Source organism: Dermochelys coriacea, chromosome 5 (assembly GCF_009764565.3).
Source record: "Dermochelys coriacea isolate rDerCor1 chromosome 5, rDerCor1.pri.v4, whole genome shotgun sequence".
Classification (NCBI taxonomy): Eukaryota; Metazoa; Chordata; order Testudines; family Dermochelyidae; genus Dermochelys; species Dermochelys coriacea.
Window position 1 is genome coordinate 22,667,528 of NC_050072.1, and position 19,557 is coordinate 22,687,084.

At 41.4% G+C, this 19,557-nt stretch overlaps 1 protein-coding gene across 1 annotated transcript in view; it reads right to left on the bottom strand.

Moving 5' to 3' along the window:
- The window catches only part of CCBE1 (collagen and calcium binding EGF domains 1), a 219,063-nt gene that overhangs the window by 33,140 nt on the left and 166,366 nt on the right, over nt 1-19,557 (bottom strand). Inside the window, exon 3 of the mRNA XM_038403593.2 lies at nt 10,385-10,437. Coding sequence (XP_038259521.1) covers nt 10,385-10,437 — 53 coding nt within the window. The remainder of the gene's footprint in view (nt 1-10,384; nt 10,438-19,557) is intronic.

Consider the following 19,557-nt stretch of genomic DNA (forward strand, 5'->3'; position numbering starts at 1 on the left):
TTATACAATAGCTTACAGATAATTCTGTGGCAAATACGTTGAGAAAACGTTTTAGAAAGAAAAGTTAGTTAAAATAAATACATTTACTGCACCAAACCTACCCTAATTGCCTAAGCAAAGAGCACATAGTTAATAAGATATCACCGTTTCTAATAATATAAATGTACTGACTAGCATCTGATGCTAAGCCTCTTACCAGAGTGTAGTGGAGCTTTCCACTTGGCCCTCTGGGGGTATAGGCTGAAGCCCAAGTGAAGCTTTCATTCGGGCTGGTAACCATTCACTTTGCAGTGAGGATGGAGGCTAAATCACGCCAGTGATGATAGTCATCCAGTGCCTTCCCACAATTCCCTCAGAAGTCCAGAACCATAGACAAATTCTCCCACAATTCACTTGGGAGGAACTACAGAGTGGCTCATCTTACCACAGCACTAAGATCCATGGGATATGCCCCCAGAAGTCCAGGTGACATATAAAGGTAAGTGCAGTACCAGAGAGGACACAATGATTTATGTAGGGCTTTAGAGTCTGTATGCTAATGCCCTGGCGAGGCTAACAATGCTCAGACCGAGGTGCCAATCACCCAAGTTAACTCTGCAGTAAAGACATTCCCTCAGTGTGAAGGTTGATTAGCTGGAGAAGAAGGGGAAACTGAGGCAGTGGCAGGGCCAAAAGCAAGTCTGGATAAGCGCTGCTGCAGGCCCTTAGAGTGTATATCAAAATTCATGACAGTATTGCTTTATATCATTTAAAAAAAACTTCTAAACATTTAATTCAGAGTTTATAAAAGGGCCAGTCCACTATTTCTAACCTTTTAAAAATATATTATTTTTAATTGTTGCTTGTATTATTTTGGCAACAAGGAGCTGTAATCATGGTCCAGGAACCCACTGCATCAGGCACTGTACAAACATAGAACAAAAGGACAGTGCCTGCCTCAAAAAGCTTGCAATTTAAGAAAATGTAAATCTAAGTAAAATCTAAATGTTTTTGCCAACATTCCAACACTCTTTGCATATATACCATACTTTAAAAATTATTGATTGATTGTTGAAGAAATATTCTGATTCATACTAGTGACTGGCAGCCACCTTGTGAACTGCAGAATTTTCCAAAAGATCAAATTTCATAACAAATTACTGATAGATGGTAGGTTTCATAGTAGCAGCCGTGTTAGTCTGTATTCGCAAAAAGAAAAGGAGTACTTGTGGCACCTTAGAGACTAACAAATTTATTAGAGCATAAGCTTTCGTGAGCTACAGCTCACTTCATCGGATGCATTTGGTGGAAAAAACAGAGGAGAGATTTATATACACACACAGAGAACATGAAACAATGGGTTTATCATACACACTGTAAGGAGAGTGATCACTTAAGATAAGCCATCACCAGCAGCAGGGGGGGGGAAAAGGAGGAAAACCTTTCATGGTGACAAGCAAGGTAGGCTAATTCCAGCAGTTAACAAGAATATCTGAGGAACAGTGGGGGGTGGGTTGGGGTGGGGGGGAGAAATAACATGGGGAAATAGTTTTACTTTGTGTAATGACTCATCCATTCCCAGTCTCTATTCAAGCCTAAGTTAATTGTATCCAGTTTGCAAAATTAATTCCAATTCAGCAGTCTCTCGTTGGAGTCTGGTTTTGAAGCTTTTTTGTTGAAGGATAGCCACTCTTAGGTCTGTAATCGAGTGACCAGAGAGATTGAAGTGTTCTCCAACTGGTTTTTGAATGTTATAATTCTTGACGTCTGATTTGTGTCCATTCATTCTTTTTAGGGCCGAATCACATCAGCCACTCTATCAGAGGCTCGTTCACCTGCGCATCTACCAATGTGATATATGCCATCATGTGCCAGCAATGCCCCTCTGCCATGTACATTGGCCAAACTGGACAGTCTCTACGTAAAAGAATGAATGGACACAAAATCAGACGTCAAGAATTATAACATTCCAAAACCAGTTGGAGAACACTTCAATCTCTCTGGTCACTCGATTACAGACCTAAAAGTGGCTATCCTTCAACAAAAAAGCTTCAAAACCAGACTCCAATGAGAGACTGCTCAATTGGAATTAATTTTGCAAACTGGATACAATTAACTTAGGCTTGAATAGAGACTGGGACTGGATGAGTCATTACACAAAGTAAAACTATTTCCCCATGTTATTTCTCCCCCCACCCCACCCCCACTGTTCCTCAGATATTCTTGTTAACTGCTGGAATTAGCCTACCTTGCTTGTCACCATGAAAGGTTTTCCTCCTTTCCCCCCCCCTGCTGCTGGTGATGGCTTATCGTAAGTGATCACTCTCCTTACAATGTGTATGATAAACCCATTGTTTTATATACACACACAGAGAACATGAATCTCCTCTCTGTTTTTTCCACCAAATGCATCCGATGAAGTGAGCTGTAGCTCATGAAAGCTTATGCTCTAATAAATTTGTTAGTCTCTAAGGTGCCACAAGTACTCCTTTTCTTGATAGATGGTAATGCAGGTTAAGCCCCATCACAGTTTCAGACTTAACTGCACTTTGCTCCCACTCCTGGTCTTCCTTGAAGGCACCCTCTTAAGGTCTCAGGCTCTCAGCCAACACTTATGTCAGACAGAGAGCTGCACTTGTCTCCCCGCAGAACAGGTATTGAGGCTTGTAGCTCCTCTGCACCACACTGTGATTTCCCCAGCAGGTCTGACCAAGATCTAGCCCATGTGGTTAACCTCTCTTCAGGGGCTACAGCAGTGTACACCAGTTACCAGCCAGTCTTCATACAGCAAAATACTTTTATTCTTAGAGTAAAAGCATTACAGAAAAAACAAATGAAAGTTCCTATATACATGAGAAAAGCTTACCCAGAGGCCACCCATCAGTCCTATGGGGTCCCAGTAAGCCAAAGTCCTTCCAACCCTTTGACCTCCGACCACCACCTTGGACAGAGGATCCTGTCCACTTGCTGAATCAAAGGAAGGACCTGTGGCAGTTCAAGCTCATCCTTTTATACCAAAAGCCCTTTCTTTGTTTCCTAGCCTCTGGAAAAACCCCATTTGAACCAGTATATGCAAGCCAGGAGTTGCGGAGGGGAGAAGCTCTCTTAAAGGGGGAGAGGCAGAGAAATAGGAAGGGGAGTTGTGGCACATCAGGTAATGTGTTTCAGTGGGCCTGATCAATTCAGTGTGCCCCAACTCACTGTGTTTATAATCTGTATCTGTATTAAGAGTTATGGATATAGGCCAGAATGATGACTAAAATTTGCTTAAGCCAGGCAGGTCAGGGGGAATTGGTAAGCAGCTCTGTCCTAGATGAAGGAATGAATATTTGCTTCTCTGACCAGCATGGTCATCAGGCAGAGACAACGATGCGCCATTTACATATTTGGTAAACAAAGCTACCGAGCTATCAAGAGGGGGAGGAGATAGCTTCCAGCAGAGAACAGAAACGTTATCTGCACGATAAAGTCTGAACCTCTGCACGATTAAGTTCAGGGGGTTCGGAACCTCAAATGATAAGTAATTGAATCAACTGATTGAAGACAATATTACCGTATTTTAATAGTTTATTGAGTGAGGTGTTTTATGAAAGCAAATGACACACTGGTGATTAATACCATCTAAAATGTGTGCATTAACACTCCATAAGGAATTATGGATTTCCATAAACAAAAGGAGAAACAGGTCTCGCCCAGACAGGAGGGAATGTCACAGCTATATACCTGTCTCCTATATCAATTAAGCATGGGGGAATCAAAACAATGGAAGCCCCATTTACATACAGGGTGATGGGAAGCTCACAGAAAGGGGAAAACAGAATGAGGTCATCCTGCCTCTTGAAACAACGTCACTGAACTTTGGAAGACATGAGCAAAGACAGAAGCCATCTTTGGCATCCATCACTAGACAGACACAAGGGAACAGTGCTCTTGCAAGCTGAGAAAGATGGTTCTTGCAAGCTGAGAAAGATGGAGGGGTTGAAGTCTCTGCAAACTGAATATAGGTGAGAAACCTGCTTAGGCAAAGAACTTTCACCTAGGAAGACAAGGGAAGACAGCATCTTGTACTTCTGTGGAAGGTCCTGACTGAGGGAAAGTCAGCCATGGCTGAGAAGAAGGAAGACCGATGAGAGAAAGCATCTTGAACAAAGCCTGTACCTTACTAAATTTAGTTGTAGACTTTTAGATGCATTTTCACTTTTATTTGCTGTTATTTCTAACTTTATTCCTTTTACTTGGCATCACTTAATCTATGTCCTCTTGTTAATACATTTGTTTTATTTTAACTATAAACCAACTCAGTGTTGTGTTAGAAGAGCAGAAGAAATTACTCACCTTGTGCAGTAACTGTGTTTCTTCAAGATGTGTGTCCCCATGGTGCTCCACTTCAGGTGTGCATGTGCCTCTCAAGCCCTTAATCGGAGATTTTCTGTTGGCAGTGTCTGTTCAGCCCATGTATGTGCTATACGACCTCATGGTGCACACCAAAGTACATAGAGCTGCAAGGGTGAACGGCGCTCAGTTCCTTCTCTATTTGAATGTCCAACAAAGAATGGTCTGAAGCAGAGGGGAGGAGGACAGGTAGCGGAGCATCCATAGAGACACACATTTTGAAGAACCACAATTACTGCACAAGGTGAGTAACCTCTTCTTCAAATAGTGTCCCTATGGGTGCTCCACTTCAGATGACCCTGGAGCAGTATCCCCACATGAAAAACCCCCTTCTTTGACAGTCTCTTAGATGGTATCAAAGACACCTGTCCATTTGGGGAAAACAGAAAAAGTTGGTTGAAATGGGCTGGAGATTGTTGTTAAAGTCCAGTCCCCTTTCATCTGAGATGGTGTTCAGGATTCAGCTGGAGCCAGAGGAGGAGCAATGTCATCGTGGTCCCTCTCTCTTGCCTGGTGTGGTCAGGGTTAGGACCAAGAAGGTCTGGATTCACAAGAAGCCACGATGGTGAAGCTCACTCCCATAGCTAATTTCTGCCCCCTGCACAATCTCTTTAAGGACCCTTAAGGAGCTTCGGAATTGAGTCTAAGATTGAAGACAGTACAGCACAACCAAGCATCGCATCAGATCTGGTGTTGTGGACCAAGGCATAGTGTTTACAAAGAGTATGCACTGAAGTCTGTGTAGGAGCTTTGTATATCTAAGACACTGGAATGTTCTAGACTAAAGCTGTGGAAGTTGCCTGTGATCTGGAAGAGTGTGCTATTATCCTTGGGGAAAGTAGAGCACTAGTTGTGTTATAGCAAGCGATGATACACCCAGAGATCCCCCTTGAAAGTCGCTGTGTAGAGATTGTGGACTCCTTGGATCTCTCTGTGATAGAAACAAAAAGTCAAGGTGATTTCCAAAATTGCTTGGTCCTATCTAGATAAGAGGCCAATGCCCATCTAACATCTGTCTCATACTGAGATATATGTGGTTTAGGGGAAAATACTGGTAATGAATGGCCTGATTAATGAAAATCCAACAGCACTTTAGGTAAGACTTTATGGTGGCCATTAAGAGATCTTGTCCTTGAAAGATACTATAAATGGAGGGTCTGCCATCAAGGCCCCAGTCTCCCCAAGTCTGTGAGCTGACATGATGGCTACCAGAAAGGCCATCTTCATAGATAACTGAAGCAGAAAGCCGGTTCAGCCTATGGCAAACAAAGGTCCCATGAGGTACTTAAGTACAGGCTGAGATCCCAAGTAGGAATAGGATCCTTAAACTGGGGGAGAGGTTCCCTAAACACTTAATAAATCTTGAAGACATAGGGTGAGCAAATATGGAAAACCCTTCCAGTGGGGGATGAAGTGCTGATATTGCATCCAGATGAACCTTATTAGAGATAACTGATAACCTGATTTCTTCAAGTTCAGCAGGTAATCCAAGATGACTGAGAGCAAAGAAGATTCAGGCACAACACTGTCACAGTGACAGTAGTGCTTGAATCTTTTCTATTTCTGAAGGTAATTTTAGTTAACTTTTTTTCCACTGTTTAGTAATACTTGTTGTACTCCTGTTGAGCAGGCGGATTCTAATCTTCTGAATGCTCTGAGGCAGAAGCCCCCTCAGTTGGGGTGAAGCACGCTATCTGCACTCTAGGAGAGGAGATAAAGGATGGTTGAAAGCTTGAACACAGGTTGGACACACAGGTAAAGCAGGTAAAAATACCAAATCTGTCTCAGCCAGCTTGGTATTATAAGGATACCCTGGCATTGTCCTGTCTGATCTTGTTAATCGCTCTTCATATTAGCAGTATTGGAGGGAATGCAAAGAAAAGGTCATAAATAATTCTAGCTGCAGCATGTGGATGGACTGAAGAATGGACAGGTGATAAAGAAAGAGACCAGAAAGGAGGAAGCAGGTTTTTGGCAATGGGGATACTGAGGAAGGAGAATCTGACCAGGGTTTGTCTAGTCTAGACTCTTATCTCAAGTTAATCTTTGCCAAGAAACTCACAGTAGTGAACATATTTGTAAAAGCTACCATGGATACTCCCTGAATGTTTGATCCAGGCTACAAGCATGTGTGCTTCGCTTTAGGCTGAGCCCAGAGAAGGAAGAGAGAATGGAATTGTCAACCATGACAAGAGACAGAGAGAGAGGAAGTTCTGGAGAAAAGATGAGAAGTTCTATTTTTGACATGTTTGGTTTGAGAAAGTGGGGCAGAAGGAGATGTCAGAGAGGCAACTGTAGTAATAAAATAGTATTTAGCACTCAATCTCAAATTGCTTTTCTAAATATCATTATCCCCACTTTACAGATGGGGAAGCTGAGGCACAGAGACGTACAATAACTTATCCAAGGCTTAGATACGTATAGAACCCACTCTCATACCACTGGACTGCATTGCCTTCTATCTGGATATGTGGGAATTAGGGGGTAGAACAGGGAAGGGAGAATGGATGGAAATGACAGGAAGAAGATTGAAGATCAATGATAATGCCATTGCCTTAGAGAGGAGGGACTATTTAAAAAACACCTGCCCCAGAAGGAGAACCGGGTCTCTCTGAGGCAGACATAAAAGAGTAGATGGAGCAGGGTCTGCCTGAGCTCCTAAGCCCTTCCTTATACTCACTGCTAGTTACACAGGAAGACGGTACTACAATTGCTTTCTTGGTGTTGTGATTTGCCAGTAATGGCTAAAAGGCAAAGATATACTTTAGTAAAGAAACTAACAGCCTGAGACATCTGTAATATACTTATGTGCCTGGGTTGAGATATGCATTTCAAACACACTCATACTGCCAAGATTATGATGAAACGATGTGCGGGGAGAGGTTACATTTTAACAGAGTAAGTTAAAAGAGTGTTTCCCTGAATCATAGTGTTTCTAGTTTATACACTATTGCCCCAAACAGTTTCAGCTGTTTCCGCTGTTTCTTAGGTCTGTGAAATTCAAGGTGAAACTCAGGTCAGGTTGATATGGGGCCTAATGGAGGATACAAAGAGGGAGGTAGAGAAACCACAGCCAGCAAACAAGTTCATTGAAAGAAAGAAATTCTCCAAGCTTGTTAAGATCCAGAGCCCAGGGAGAGCATAACTAAAGTCAATGGAAATGTAATTAAGAGCTACTTTCAGGTTCACCCAAATCTGAATAGGTCAAAACTAGAAGCACCAATTCTTTTATCCATACCCCTGTTTCTTCTCCCACAGTCTCTGTGCTTCTTAGTGAATAATCACTACAGACACAAGCTATTTTACTGGAGACACCATCCTAAGAAAGCCAGGGGATGGATTTGCAGAGAGCCTGCGTTCTTTCCATTCTATATGGTCTCTGTTTCTGTTTCTCTCTCTCTAGTCTACAAAACCAAAAATTTCTTCAATCCAACATCATGCTTCTACTCAGTCTCAGTCTCTCACACTGTAGCTCACCATTCCTGCCATAAGCTCCCTGCACAAACACAAAGGCAAAGCCCAAAATCAAAACCATTAGCATAAGCAGACCAAGTTGAACTGATCTCATTCAAACATCATCCATTGTTGCAGCAGCTCTGCTGGGTCTTGTGCTGGGAGCACTTTGAATTTCTCACCACACTGACAGCACGAGGATCAATATTTTTAGGAGGTGGCTATTTTTTGTCACAAAGTGTTGCTATCTGACAACGAATAACTCATTCACCCAGAGGCAAATGGCAGCAAGATCCACAGCTGGGAGGAATTTGTTGGCCAGAATTTATAAGCCAAAGAACAAGCAGTTCACTGGGTCTCTCAAGAACGACATTACCCCTACCATACCATGACCGTATTCCCTACAAAATGTTCACATCTCGTACTAAGAAAGCTCACTGACCAACTCCATAGTCCCAGTGTGGCACTGTCCTTGTACAGATGTGTTACCCAGCAAAGCTTTTTATTTTCAGCATAAAGAGTTTACCTGCAGCAAGAGGATGTTGCAGCTTTGCAGTCAGTCTTAGCTCTGCATATATGGCTTGATCCTGCACCAGGGAAGTCAGTGAGAGGAGGAGATGTCTTATGTGAAGAAGTTTTGTGAATAACTGTTTTAGGGACTGGTCCAAATCCTACTGAAGTTACTGGAGAGACACCCGGTGATGTCAATTGGCTTCAGATTGTGCCCTTAAAATTCATGCCTGTCATCCAGTAGCACCGTGTGTTGTGTCCATGAGCTACAGCTTGACTTGCAAAGGCATCTCATTCTTTTCTAAAAGATGATCCAGATTGTGATGTTCCCCTCCATATGCTTTATGGAAGTATGCTTATGAATATGACATAACTGGAATATGCTTTATGCTAAATACCCCTTGTATGGTGTCATTAGAAATCTTATAATCTACTGAGTGTGTTCATCCTATTTGTTTGCATGTATTATTTCTATGTCTGTAGTTAGGAGTATAAGACATAAACTTGTATCACTGATGTAAACATATTAAGCGGAGGCCATTAAGGGTGCTTCGTTACTTGAAAGCCTTCTTGTGTACATGTGGGCCAGCCCATGGGGAATGGAAACTAGACCATGTCACCTGATAGTGAAATCCATCTTAAATCTGGTACTTTTCCATTTAGAAGGAGGGGTGGGGACACAGAGAGACAAAAGATTCTCGCCTTGTGCCAAAGCTATAAAAGGGGGTGGAGCAGGACTAAGCGGGCTGCCAGTCATGAGAAAACCACCACTAACCACCTGAGATGTCTGCTGGATTTAACAAGGACTGTACCAGGGGAAAGGATTGGGCCCAGACTAGAAAGGAGTCTAATCTGTGAAAGAAGCTTATTGGAACATCTCTGAGGGTGAGATATTAGCTTTAATCACTTTCTTAATGTATTAGGCTTAGACTTGCATGTCTTTGCTTTATTTTGCTTGGTGAGTTACTTTGTTCTGTCTGTTATTACTTGAAACCAGATAAATCCTACTTTTTATACTTAATAAAATCACTTTTGTTTATTAATAAACCCAGAGTAAGTGATTAATACCTTGGGGACCAAACAGCTGTGCATCTCTCTCTATCTGTGTTATAGAGGGCAGACAATTTATGAATTTACCCTGTATAAGCTTTATACAGAGTAAAACGGATTTATTTGGGGTTTGGATCCCATTGGGAACTGGGTGCCTGGGTGCTGGAGACAGGTAACCTGCTGAGCTGTTTTCAGTTTAGTCTGCAGCTTTGGGGGTGTGGACCAGAGTTGGGTCTGTGTTGCAGCAGGCTTGCATGTCTGGCTCAACAAGACAGGGTTCTGGAGTCCCAAGCTGGCAGGGAAAATGGGCTCAGAGGTAATTTCAGCACATCAGGTGACAGCCCGGGTGAGCTCTGTGACTGAACCCATCACACAGATGTTCCAAGATCTTTGAAATCAGGAAATCCAAAAACTGTATTTACAAAATATGGTTTAGCTTCACTCACTAATGCCAGTAAGAGAACACTCCCTTTCTAAGCATGAGCTATGCAGCATGAGCTATGCAGAATAATTCTCATTGCCTTTAGGGACAGCCCTGTGTAAGAGGCAATGTCTAAGCTGCACCACCCCAGGAGTACCCTGGGGAGACACCCCTCCGAGGCACTATCCTCTCCCAGCCTCCACACTGCTGTTGTTGGAAGAGAAGGAATAATTAGCTGCTGGCCTAGCACAGACTAATACTCCTGGGTGAAGTGGCTCTCAACACACATCCAAGGGCAGAATATGGCTCTGTGTGTACACTAATTCATATCACAAGATCTATACACCCAGATGTATGTAGGGATTGCCAAGACCTGGCTTCCTAGTTGAAATATTTTGAAGACACAGAATTTATTGTATTGCTGTCTCTGGTAACGAAACCCACACTGATACACCAGGGACAACCAAGCCTGTGGTTAATTCAGTATTTTCTCTCAAATTAACAGCACAAAAAGCAGAAGAAATGAGAAATGGCTAATGGCACTGGGATATGAAGGGCAAGAATAATGAAATCACATACCTTCGGGGATGCACTGTCCAAGAACAAATTTATAACCCTTACAGCATTTTTTCCTGAAAGACAAAAATAGAATAAAATAAAGTAAAATAAAAATGCTGTTTAAAGGAGATAGACCTTTAAAAACAACTTTTTTAAAGGGTTTAAAAGTTCTATTTGAGAAACGATCTCAAAAATAAATTAAAAAAACCATTAATTCAAAAAACTGATTAATAAACTGGTGATTTCTATTCCTGGGTATAGAGAGAGATTTGAAATGATCCATATTAGCACAAATGGTGTATGGAAAACTTTAAAATGAAAGGCCTTTTCCCATCCTAGATGTATACTGATCTCTAAGTGGAAAAGCAAAGTTCTTCGGCCCCCAAAAGCTCTGAGCATCCTGTCCCTCTGCTCTGCCTCAGTCAGGGCTTTTTGTTGCTCTTATTTAGGCTGGATAACTGCGCTTTTAAAGGGTGAGTGTTTGGGGAGAAGTGAGGAAGTTTGTGGAGAGCTTCTCAATTCCAAAAAAAAAAAAAAAATTCATGGAGAGCATGGAAGTTTAGACGAGAATATGCCCGTTGAAAAAGACCTGGTACTATTTCCTAGGGCAAGAGTATTTTGGATCCTTATTCAGTCAATTCTAAGGCAGGGTCCTTAGCCAAGATTTTCAAAAGTGACTAGTGATTATTGGTGCCTCAGCTTCTTGGTGTCTACTTGAGACACTTTAAAAGGGCCTGATTTTTGGAAAGTGATGAGCACCCACCATCTGAAAATCAGGGCTCCAACACTGGGCACCCAAACACAGCAACCCAAAATCATTAGTCCCTTTTGAAAATCATAAATCAAATCAACTTATGCCTCTGTGTGGAAAGCACACGACACACTTCTGGAGCTATACATACAAACAACCATGATCATAACTTTCATGACATGCCATAGAGCGTTTCCCAAGCATCTGTCATTCTAAAGTAAACTGACTGAAGGGCCTATATCTCAGCTAGTAGTACACACAAGATTAAATGTTATAGTTCATTTCCCACATTTCAAAGAACTCTGAAAAGATGACCAATTAAATAAATGAGATATTTTAACTACAGAAAGATTAATAGGGCACTTAGAATGTTCTAGAAACAGGGACACTTAAATATTAACACTTCTATATGGTCTGAAATTTCTTGAGCTGTTCACTACATGAGAAAGTTCTGGGTGTAGGGAAACGTGTAGGCTAGTATGAAATCACATTTAAACATATGGTGTTATTTGTCTGTTTCTATTTTGCATGGTACAACTACAATAAGCCTCCAAGTTTCTTGATAGCATTTCTAAATACACTCTAATGGATACAATCTTTACAGTCCTCTATTAGAGCAATACTAAGTGCCAAGACTGAGTGATCTTTTCTATTCCTTGTGGACTGCCAGCACCGCTCACCCAGAAGTAACCTGTCATTCAACCTCCTGTGGAATTAAATTTAAATTAAGTGACTTAATCTGGTTTTTGAAAGCTTGTGGATTTTAGAGATATGGACTCTAGAATGTTTTGCAGACGTGCTGAAGTAAAGTGTCTGGTAAGCTAAGAAGTAATCACTCTTCTGTTTTCCTCCTTAAATGTATAATTGACCCAGGAGAATGCTAACGCAATGGAAGTCAATGACACAAATGCATACCCTAGGAGACCCAGAGTTCATCACAATATATCATTATGTTGCATTTAAAACAACTATCAGTTGCAACTGACCATTTAAAACAAACAATATATTATTCCAAACTATGTAAAAACAAACTTTGGCTGCACATTTTATACACTTTCAAAGATTAGCCGGAATATAAATTAAATATAATGAAGTTTGGATGGCTGCAGGGGAAGCTTTGCCTTGTTATGCAAACACTGGTCCTCATTAGACTTCACTACAAACACTGCTGTGAAGTTTTATCTTCAAGACAAACAAACGAAGGAGGAAAAAGTTCAAAGGTGCATCAGGGAGGCTGTTCAGATGCTTCAAGCTATGCAGACGGCTTTCCAAATGCACAGTCATCTCCTTTCCTCTTCAGGATAGGGCGAGACTGATAGCACAGTCTCCTTGTAGGCAGTAGAGGCACATACCAGCGAAGAAACCAGCTGGTTGTGGTAGAGAATGTAATAAACTACTCATATGCTTAAAGCTATGCACATGCTTTGCTTGATCACGGTGAAAATGCTCAGTACCTTTCAGGATTGGGTCCTATCCTCCTAAATCAAATACTTGTGGGTTTTTTTGCAAGCTAAATTGTGTGAGTCTAAAGATAATGTATCATCCCTTCTGGATTATTATATTAGCTTGTTCCCCTGCCCTGTACAAATTCCTTTCCACCCCAGAATGTGCCAGATGCTCAAAACTCTCATTGACTGTGAGGTCTATAAAAACTTCACAACAGTTAGGCTGCTGTTATGCTGAGACCACAGCCGATCATGCTGACCAATACCGTCTCATTGTTTCCTTGTGCTCTCCCATCTTTTTATCCATCTGTATCCAGCTATTGTCTCTTGTCCAATACTTAGATTGTAAGCTCCTTGGGGCAGGGACTGCCTTTGTACTGTGTTTGTACAGCACCTACCACAACTAGGACTCCAGGTGTTATGGTAATACAAACAAACAAACAAACAAATAAATAAATAAATAAATAATAAATAATAATAATAATAATGAGTGGGCAGTGTCTCTTCATGCTACTGGGGGTAAGGGAGGTTCCCCAACATAAGAAGCATTGTGACACTGGACCAGACCCAAAGTCTATCTAACCCATATCCAATCTCTGGCAGTGGCCAGTTCCAGACCTTGTAAGGAAAATGCAAAAACCCCAAGATAGGCAGATGTGGGACAGTTTTCCCCTGTGTAGGTCACTGTCACAGAGTCACCGGGCGATGCTCTGGAAGTACTCCAGATGAAGCCAGTCAGGACTCTGGGGGAGCCTCCTCTCTCTGAGAAGACTGTCTCCAGGGCAAGAAGCTTCCACAGTTTCCACCTTCCTAGGTCTGACCTTGGAGCATTCAGCAACCCCTGCCCCACCGTGCGCTTCCCACAGCGAGTCCGCACAGGCCAGTCTCCTGGGGAAGTCAGTGGGCCCTGCACCCCAATTCCACAGTCAGATGTGACTCTCAGCCAGCGTAAAACAGAAGGATTATTAGACAACAGGAACACAGTCTAAAACAGAGCTTGTAGGTATAGAAATAGGACCCCTAAGTCAGGTCCATCTTGGGGCATGGAGGCCAAACCCCGGGTCTGGGCCTCCCCCCATCTCTCCGACCAGATCCAAACAAACTCTCCCGCCCCGCCTCTCGCCTTTGTCTCTTTCCTGGGCTAGGAGGCCACCTGATCTCTTTATTCTCCAACACCTTCAGTTGGCACCTTGCAGGGGAGGGCCCCAGGCCATCAGTTGCCAGGAGACAGGGTGTCGGCCATTCTCTGTGCAGACACCATCACACTGGCCCTCTAAGGCTCTCCAGCAATCACACACCCTTATCCCACCACCTAGATACTTAAGAAATGCATAGGGGAAACTGAGGCACCCACACAGTATTCAGAGAGAACATTAAGAACAGTCCCACTTTGTCACAGTCACGTCCTGATCACTAATAGTTAGAGACTGATTTATGCCCTGAAGCATGAAATTTAGTATTTCTTCCAGAATGTCTGTTGTCATTCATTATAATTACTCTGGGTATTCTTGGTATCCAGATAAAGAGCCAATCCCTTTTTCAATCTTGTTAGGTTCTTGGCCTTAATGACACAGTGAGGCAATGAGTTCCACAGCTTAATTTCACAATGTGCAAAAAAAAAAAAAAAGTAGTATTTCCTTGTCTCGCTTCTGAATTTCTCACCATTTAATTTTACTGAATGTCTCCTTAGTCTTGTTTTATGAAACCGGGAAAACAGAAGTTGCTGATCTCCCCTCCTCTGGATTATCCCTGCTCCTCTTCATGGTAGCTTTAAGTCCCACATGAGGGAATGGCATAAAAAGGACCTAACCAGGCCTCAGAAACTCCATTATTGCCCCCATACAATTCCCTAGCCGTAAATTCCCAATTCAGAATATAGGTTTCTTTTCTTGATGCCAACTCCTTTTTTGATACATGACTTTTCTAAATAGCAAACATTAATTTGACATGGTTTTGCAAGGGGTTCTGATAGGTTAGGGTTAATGCACAGAAAATACAATACTATAGTACTTGCTGCCCTGAACATCATATTACATCTCTAATACTAAGTAACACAGCCTGGGATGTATTCTTGATGACCTTTACATTCTTTAGGCCAGCTACATTCCTGAAAATCAATTTATCAAAATAACTGACACTTAAGTTGATTATTAACAGAGGTACTTTAATGCTAAAACTTATTTTTAGAACCTGGCTGACATTTCTAATCAACATTGCATAATTATGATTTCATTATAGATAATAAGAGGCAAGCAGGCTGCTACTGAACAATTTTCTTCATGATTGTTGCTAGGCAGTTGTACTTTTAAGTGTGAATCAAATACAGTGGATAATATTTAGCTGCCTTGGAATGTGAAGCAGTTGTGGATCTGCTGTGAAATTAGCTTGGTTCATTATTAAGTTATATTTCCAAAAAGCAGCAACTTTTTAGCACACCTGCCTTTCATATCATGTAACAGGGTGGTTTACCTATCAGAAAATGTTATAACAATGTTTCCCAGGTTTCCATGAGCTCAATCATGTAGTGTTCATTCAGGAAAAGCACAGTTTTAAATAGGAGTTTATCCTAAATGAAGACTGCAGGAAGCCCCATCTCCCAGAATCTGGCACCTGAAGTATTAAAAGAGTCACAGTATCAGGGAGGTGTCATAATTCTACAGCTGTCAGCATTCTGTAGCATTCTAACTGAAAGTGTGTACATGGCCTTAGATGGATATAATATTAATCCATTTCCAGGTATCCATCATTAATGTAGCAACAGGCCATATCTCATCGAGCTGGTCAGAAATTAGTATTTTTCTCGATGGAACATCTTGGTGAAAACAAAACACATTTTCATCAAAATTCAGTGGCAAACTTTGCTTTTTTTTTTTGCTCCCAAAATGATGGAAAATTTTCAACCAAAAACTCAAAAATCAAAACACTTCAGGTTTTCAAGGGAAAATTTTTAGATTTGGGGTTTTCCAGTGAAAAATCCAAAATTTCAAAGCTATATTCCATGAAAATTTTCATTTAATCAAAAACCCAATTTTCCGTTGAAAAAAATTCACCAGAAAATTCTTAACCAGACCTATTCAAAGAATATCATAACTTGAACTCACAACAAACTGTGCACTATCTCACAGATCAGAGGTTCAGAAAGAGCTTCAAGTGAACCTGCTGTGCTTAATAACACAAGGGAGCCTTTGTAATATGTTCACAGAAGGGTTACTTATTGTGATAGTCAAAGTGCTTCTTTGATCTTCCTGAATTTCAGAAATATGCAAGACTCTAAAAGAAATACAAAAAAAGGCACACTTAACTTCTATACCTGGCTGATGAATTGTTTAGAAGAGAACCAAACTGCTACAAAAATCTTTGGCTTTTAAAAATTATATATAAAATCCAAATGAGCTCCTGCATTGCCTGTCAAATCTTGCATGGACAAATAAGGCCCATATGTAGTGCAAGAGTGCTCAGTAACCCAGTAGCTGTGGGTATCTATATTTCATATATACGGAAGATTTATGCCGTTTTGGGCAACATGATCTAAAACTGAAAGAACATGCTTTGTTTTTATTTGGGATACATACCAAAATCTTGAGTAACAGCAAATGGTGTAGACAGAAGTTCAGTATTATAAGCTTTGCCATGGTTTCTAGACTGAGTCCTCTTTTACAGCTATCTGAAAAGATAAATGCAGCCAAGGCAGCATTTACTATCCTGGACATCTTACCTGCAAAAGTGGGATTCCTCTCTCTTCCTCTGCATATTCCTCTCATTGGTCTAGTTCCAACTGACATTGCAGTCAATGGAAAGACTCCCTGTGACTTCATTGGGAGTTGGATTGAGCCTATAATCATCAGAACAAAATGAGCTGGGACTATATCACCACCTTAAGGCACTTTCCCTCTTCTGAAGAAGTCTTTCCATTGATGTCAATGAGATTGAATAATATAAAGAGCAGCAGGTGCCTATTATCTAAAACAGAGGTAGTCAATTATTTTTTGTCAAGGTCCACATTTCTTGGTCAAGGTATAGTCAAGACCAAAACTCTAGAGAATATAATTTAAAAAAACCCAACAATTATAATAATAAGTAAATAAAAAGATTTCGGGGTCTGTTCAAAAGCAACTGGCGGCCCAGATTTGGCCCAGGGTCTGCTTATTGACTATACCAGATTTAAAGAATCTTCCTGGTACCTGGGACCACAACATATGTACTGTGTTCACACTAACTCATTGACCAATTTATTGGAAAGCAAAATGAGAATTTTGACTGAGTAAAGATCAGGAAGATCCCCCTGGGACAAGGAAACTGAAGAAGTCAGAGACCTGAGAATCAGCTGGTGTAGTAAAACACTTGATTTCTTGAAAGTAAGATTTCAACTGATAAATGGATTTTTAAGGATATGAATGAAGGTCACGGTTCTGACCAGCAATTGCAGTTAGAATTCAGTCTAGTTGTGCATTACTGTTTTCTTTAAAACAAAATGCTGCGTGGCTCTAGTTATTAACACTTTTATCAGGAAAGAAATCCTTTTTTGGTTGCTGTTAAGGTGAAGCCCTTGATAAGACTGAAAATTCATGCACTATATTACTCATTCTCCAAACATATGCCACAGGCCAGAATCTCAGCTGTTAAAAATCAACAAAGCTCCATTGACCCTGTGATTTTGAAAGCTTTCTGACATGCTATTTGGCTGTCCATTACTGAAATGTATTATTATCTGATTCTCTCTCTCTCTCTCAGCCATTTGAAGTGTTGTTTTCTCCTGGTGTTTTTATGGACACAGGACACAGGAGTTTTATGATGCATGACTAGAAATTGTGTTTCTTGGCCTCCTAACTTACAGAAGACATTGCAAAAATGACAGAATGATGAATTACTTTGCAGAGCTACTGAAGAACTCAGTATTTTCACATAAAGGAAACTGGCTGCACATCCATCGATAAAGAGACACTGTGATCTTGACTCTAATCAATTTCAAAAGGTGTGTTCAAAAGAAATTAACTACAAAACTCCTTCAGTAAGACAACGTCTCACTAAGATCAAACAGATCCAACTGTTGAGGCTCATGGTGATGGATGTGCTGAGATGAGATAATAACCAGCTCACCTGGAAAAATGGATTCTTTTGAAACAAACAATTTGAAGATTTGGAATTTACCAAAAATCTCCTCACCTGCACCCCCCAAAAGATAGTTAGGTGCCTAACTCTGCTTGGATTCACAGCTGTAAACCCGCTCCTGGAGTTAGGCTCCTAAGCCAGGTCCATTCAGCCCTTTCTTAGGAAAACCAATAGCCCAGTGGTTCAGGAACTCACCTGCAATGTGAAATGCCTGCTTTTCCTAATTTGGAGCAGGGACTTGAACTTGGGTCTGCAATATCACAGGTGATGCCCTGACCACCAGGCTATGGGGTATTCCAAGGTGTTGCTTTTTTAATCCTTTCTGTTGGAGCTGTTCCACTTTGTATAAATAAATTAATATTCATTGGTGCAGGAGCTTGAATTTAGCACTCCAACAGAACAGGTGAGTGGCTCCCCATCCACCCACAAGTCGCAGCCCAGAATAGTCCCAGTCTGGTTGCTTCTAGCTGTTTTTTGTGTGAGGCCCAGTCTAGTAGAAAATGCATAATGGATCAGGCCCTGCAGGTGACACAGGAAGAGGAATGATTTTTTTGAAAATCCTTCCAGGTCTTGAGGTAAGGAACCAAGCAGCTCAGTGGCACCAGGACTTAGATGGTTTTGCACATATCCACCAGCAGAAATGTAGGCACCATGGGGACTTTTCCAGCAGAAACATAGGGCCTTTAGGGTTAGCTGGCAGGTGAGTGAGGGTTTTGAGGCTCTCAGTGTACCTAAATGTTCAATGTAGACACCTAAAGTGGTAGTTAGGTGACTAAGTCCCATTGTGGGTCTGGACCTTAGTCTCTCTGTGCCTCAATTCCCTATTAGTAAAATGTGCCCTATCTCACAGTGGGGTATTTCTTTGAATATATTAAAGACTGAGAGATGATCAAACATTATGGTAATGGGAGCCATCTAGACTTACAAAATAAAGCCTGACCAGAGCAGCAGCACTTCCCTACCACATATCATTTGATCACCACTCTTGTGACCAATACAGCTGTAACCCCTCTTTCCCACTAGACAAAAACCCCTCTCTTAGCCCTCTGAGCCAACATTCATTCGACACACTGGCTTTCCAGCATGCCCAAAAGGTCAATGCATTGCAAAGCTCTGCCAAAGGAAAGAGGCCCTTAGAAAGAAAATCCCACCTGCAGCCTCGTGACAAGGGGGATAAAGTTCAAGGGCCTCTGCTGAGTGTAGCTGTGGCAGTATGGCACAGGGGACAGAGATGGTCTCACAAGTAGGCAGAGCCAAGCTGTTGAGATTTCGTACTTGGAAGGATGGTTCCTGTGACCCTCCCTTCTGACTAATAATTAAAGAAAACAGCCTTACTAGCATTTCCATTTCCAAATGGTACAGACTGAGTTCTGATGGAAGTGAAAAATGAAATTGCAGAGCTGCCACCTGTGGTATGTAACCTATTACTTAAATCAGCTTCTGTACCAGATGACTGGAGGATAGCTATTGTGATGTCAATTTTTAAAAAAGGCTTGAGAGGTGATCTTGACAATTACAGGCCAGTAAGCCTAACTTCAGTACCAGGCAAACTGGTTGAAACTACAGTAAGCCACAGAATTTTCAGACACATAGATGAACACTAATTGTTGCAGAAGAGTCAACATTGCTTTTATAAAGGGAAATCATGCCTCACCCATCTATTACAATTCTTTGAGGGGATCAACAAACATGTGGACCAGGGAGATCCAGTGGATATAGTGTACTGAGACTTTCAGAAAGCATTTGACAAGATCCCTCACAAAAGGCTCTTAAGCAAAGTAAGCTGTCATGGGATAAATGGGAAAGTCCTCTTATGGATCAGAAGCTGGTTAAAAGATAGGAAACAAAGGGTAGGAATAAATGGTCAGTTTTCAGAATGGAAAGAGGTA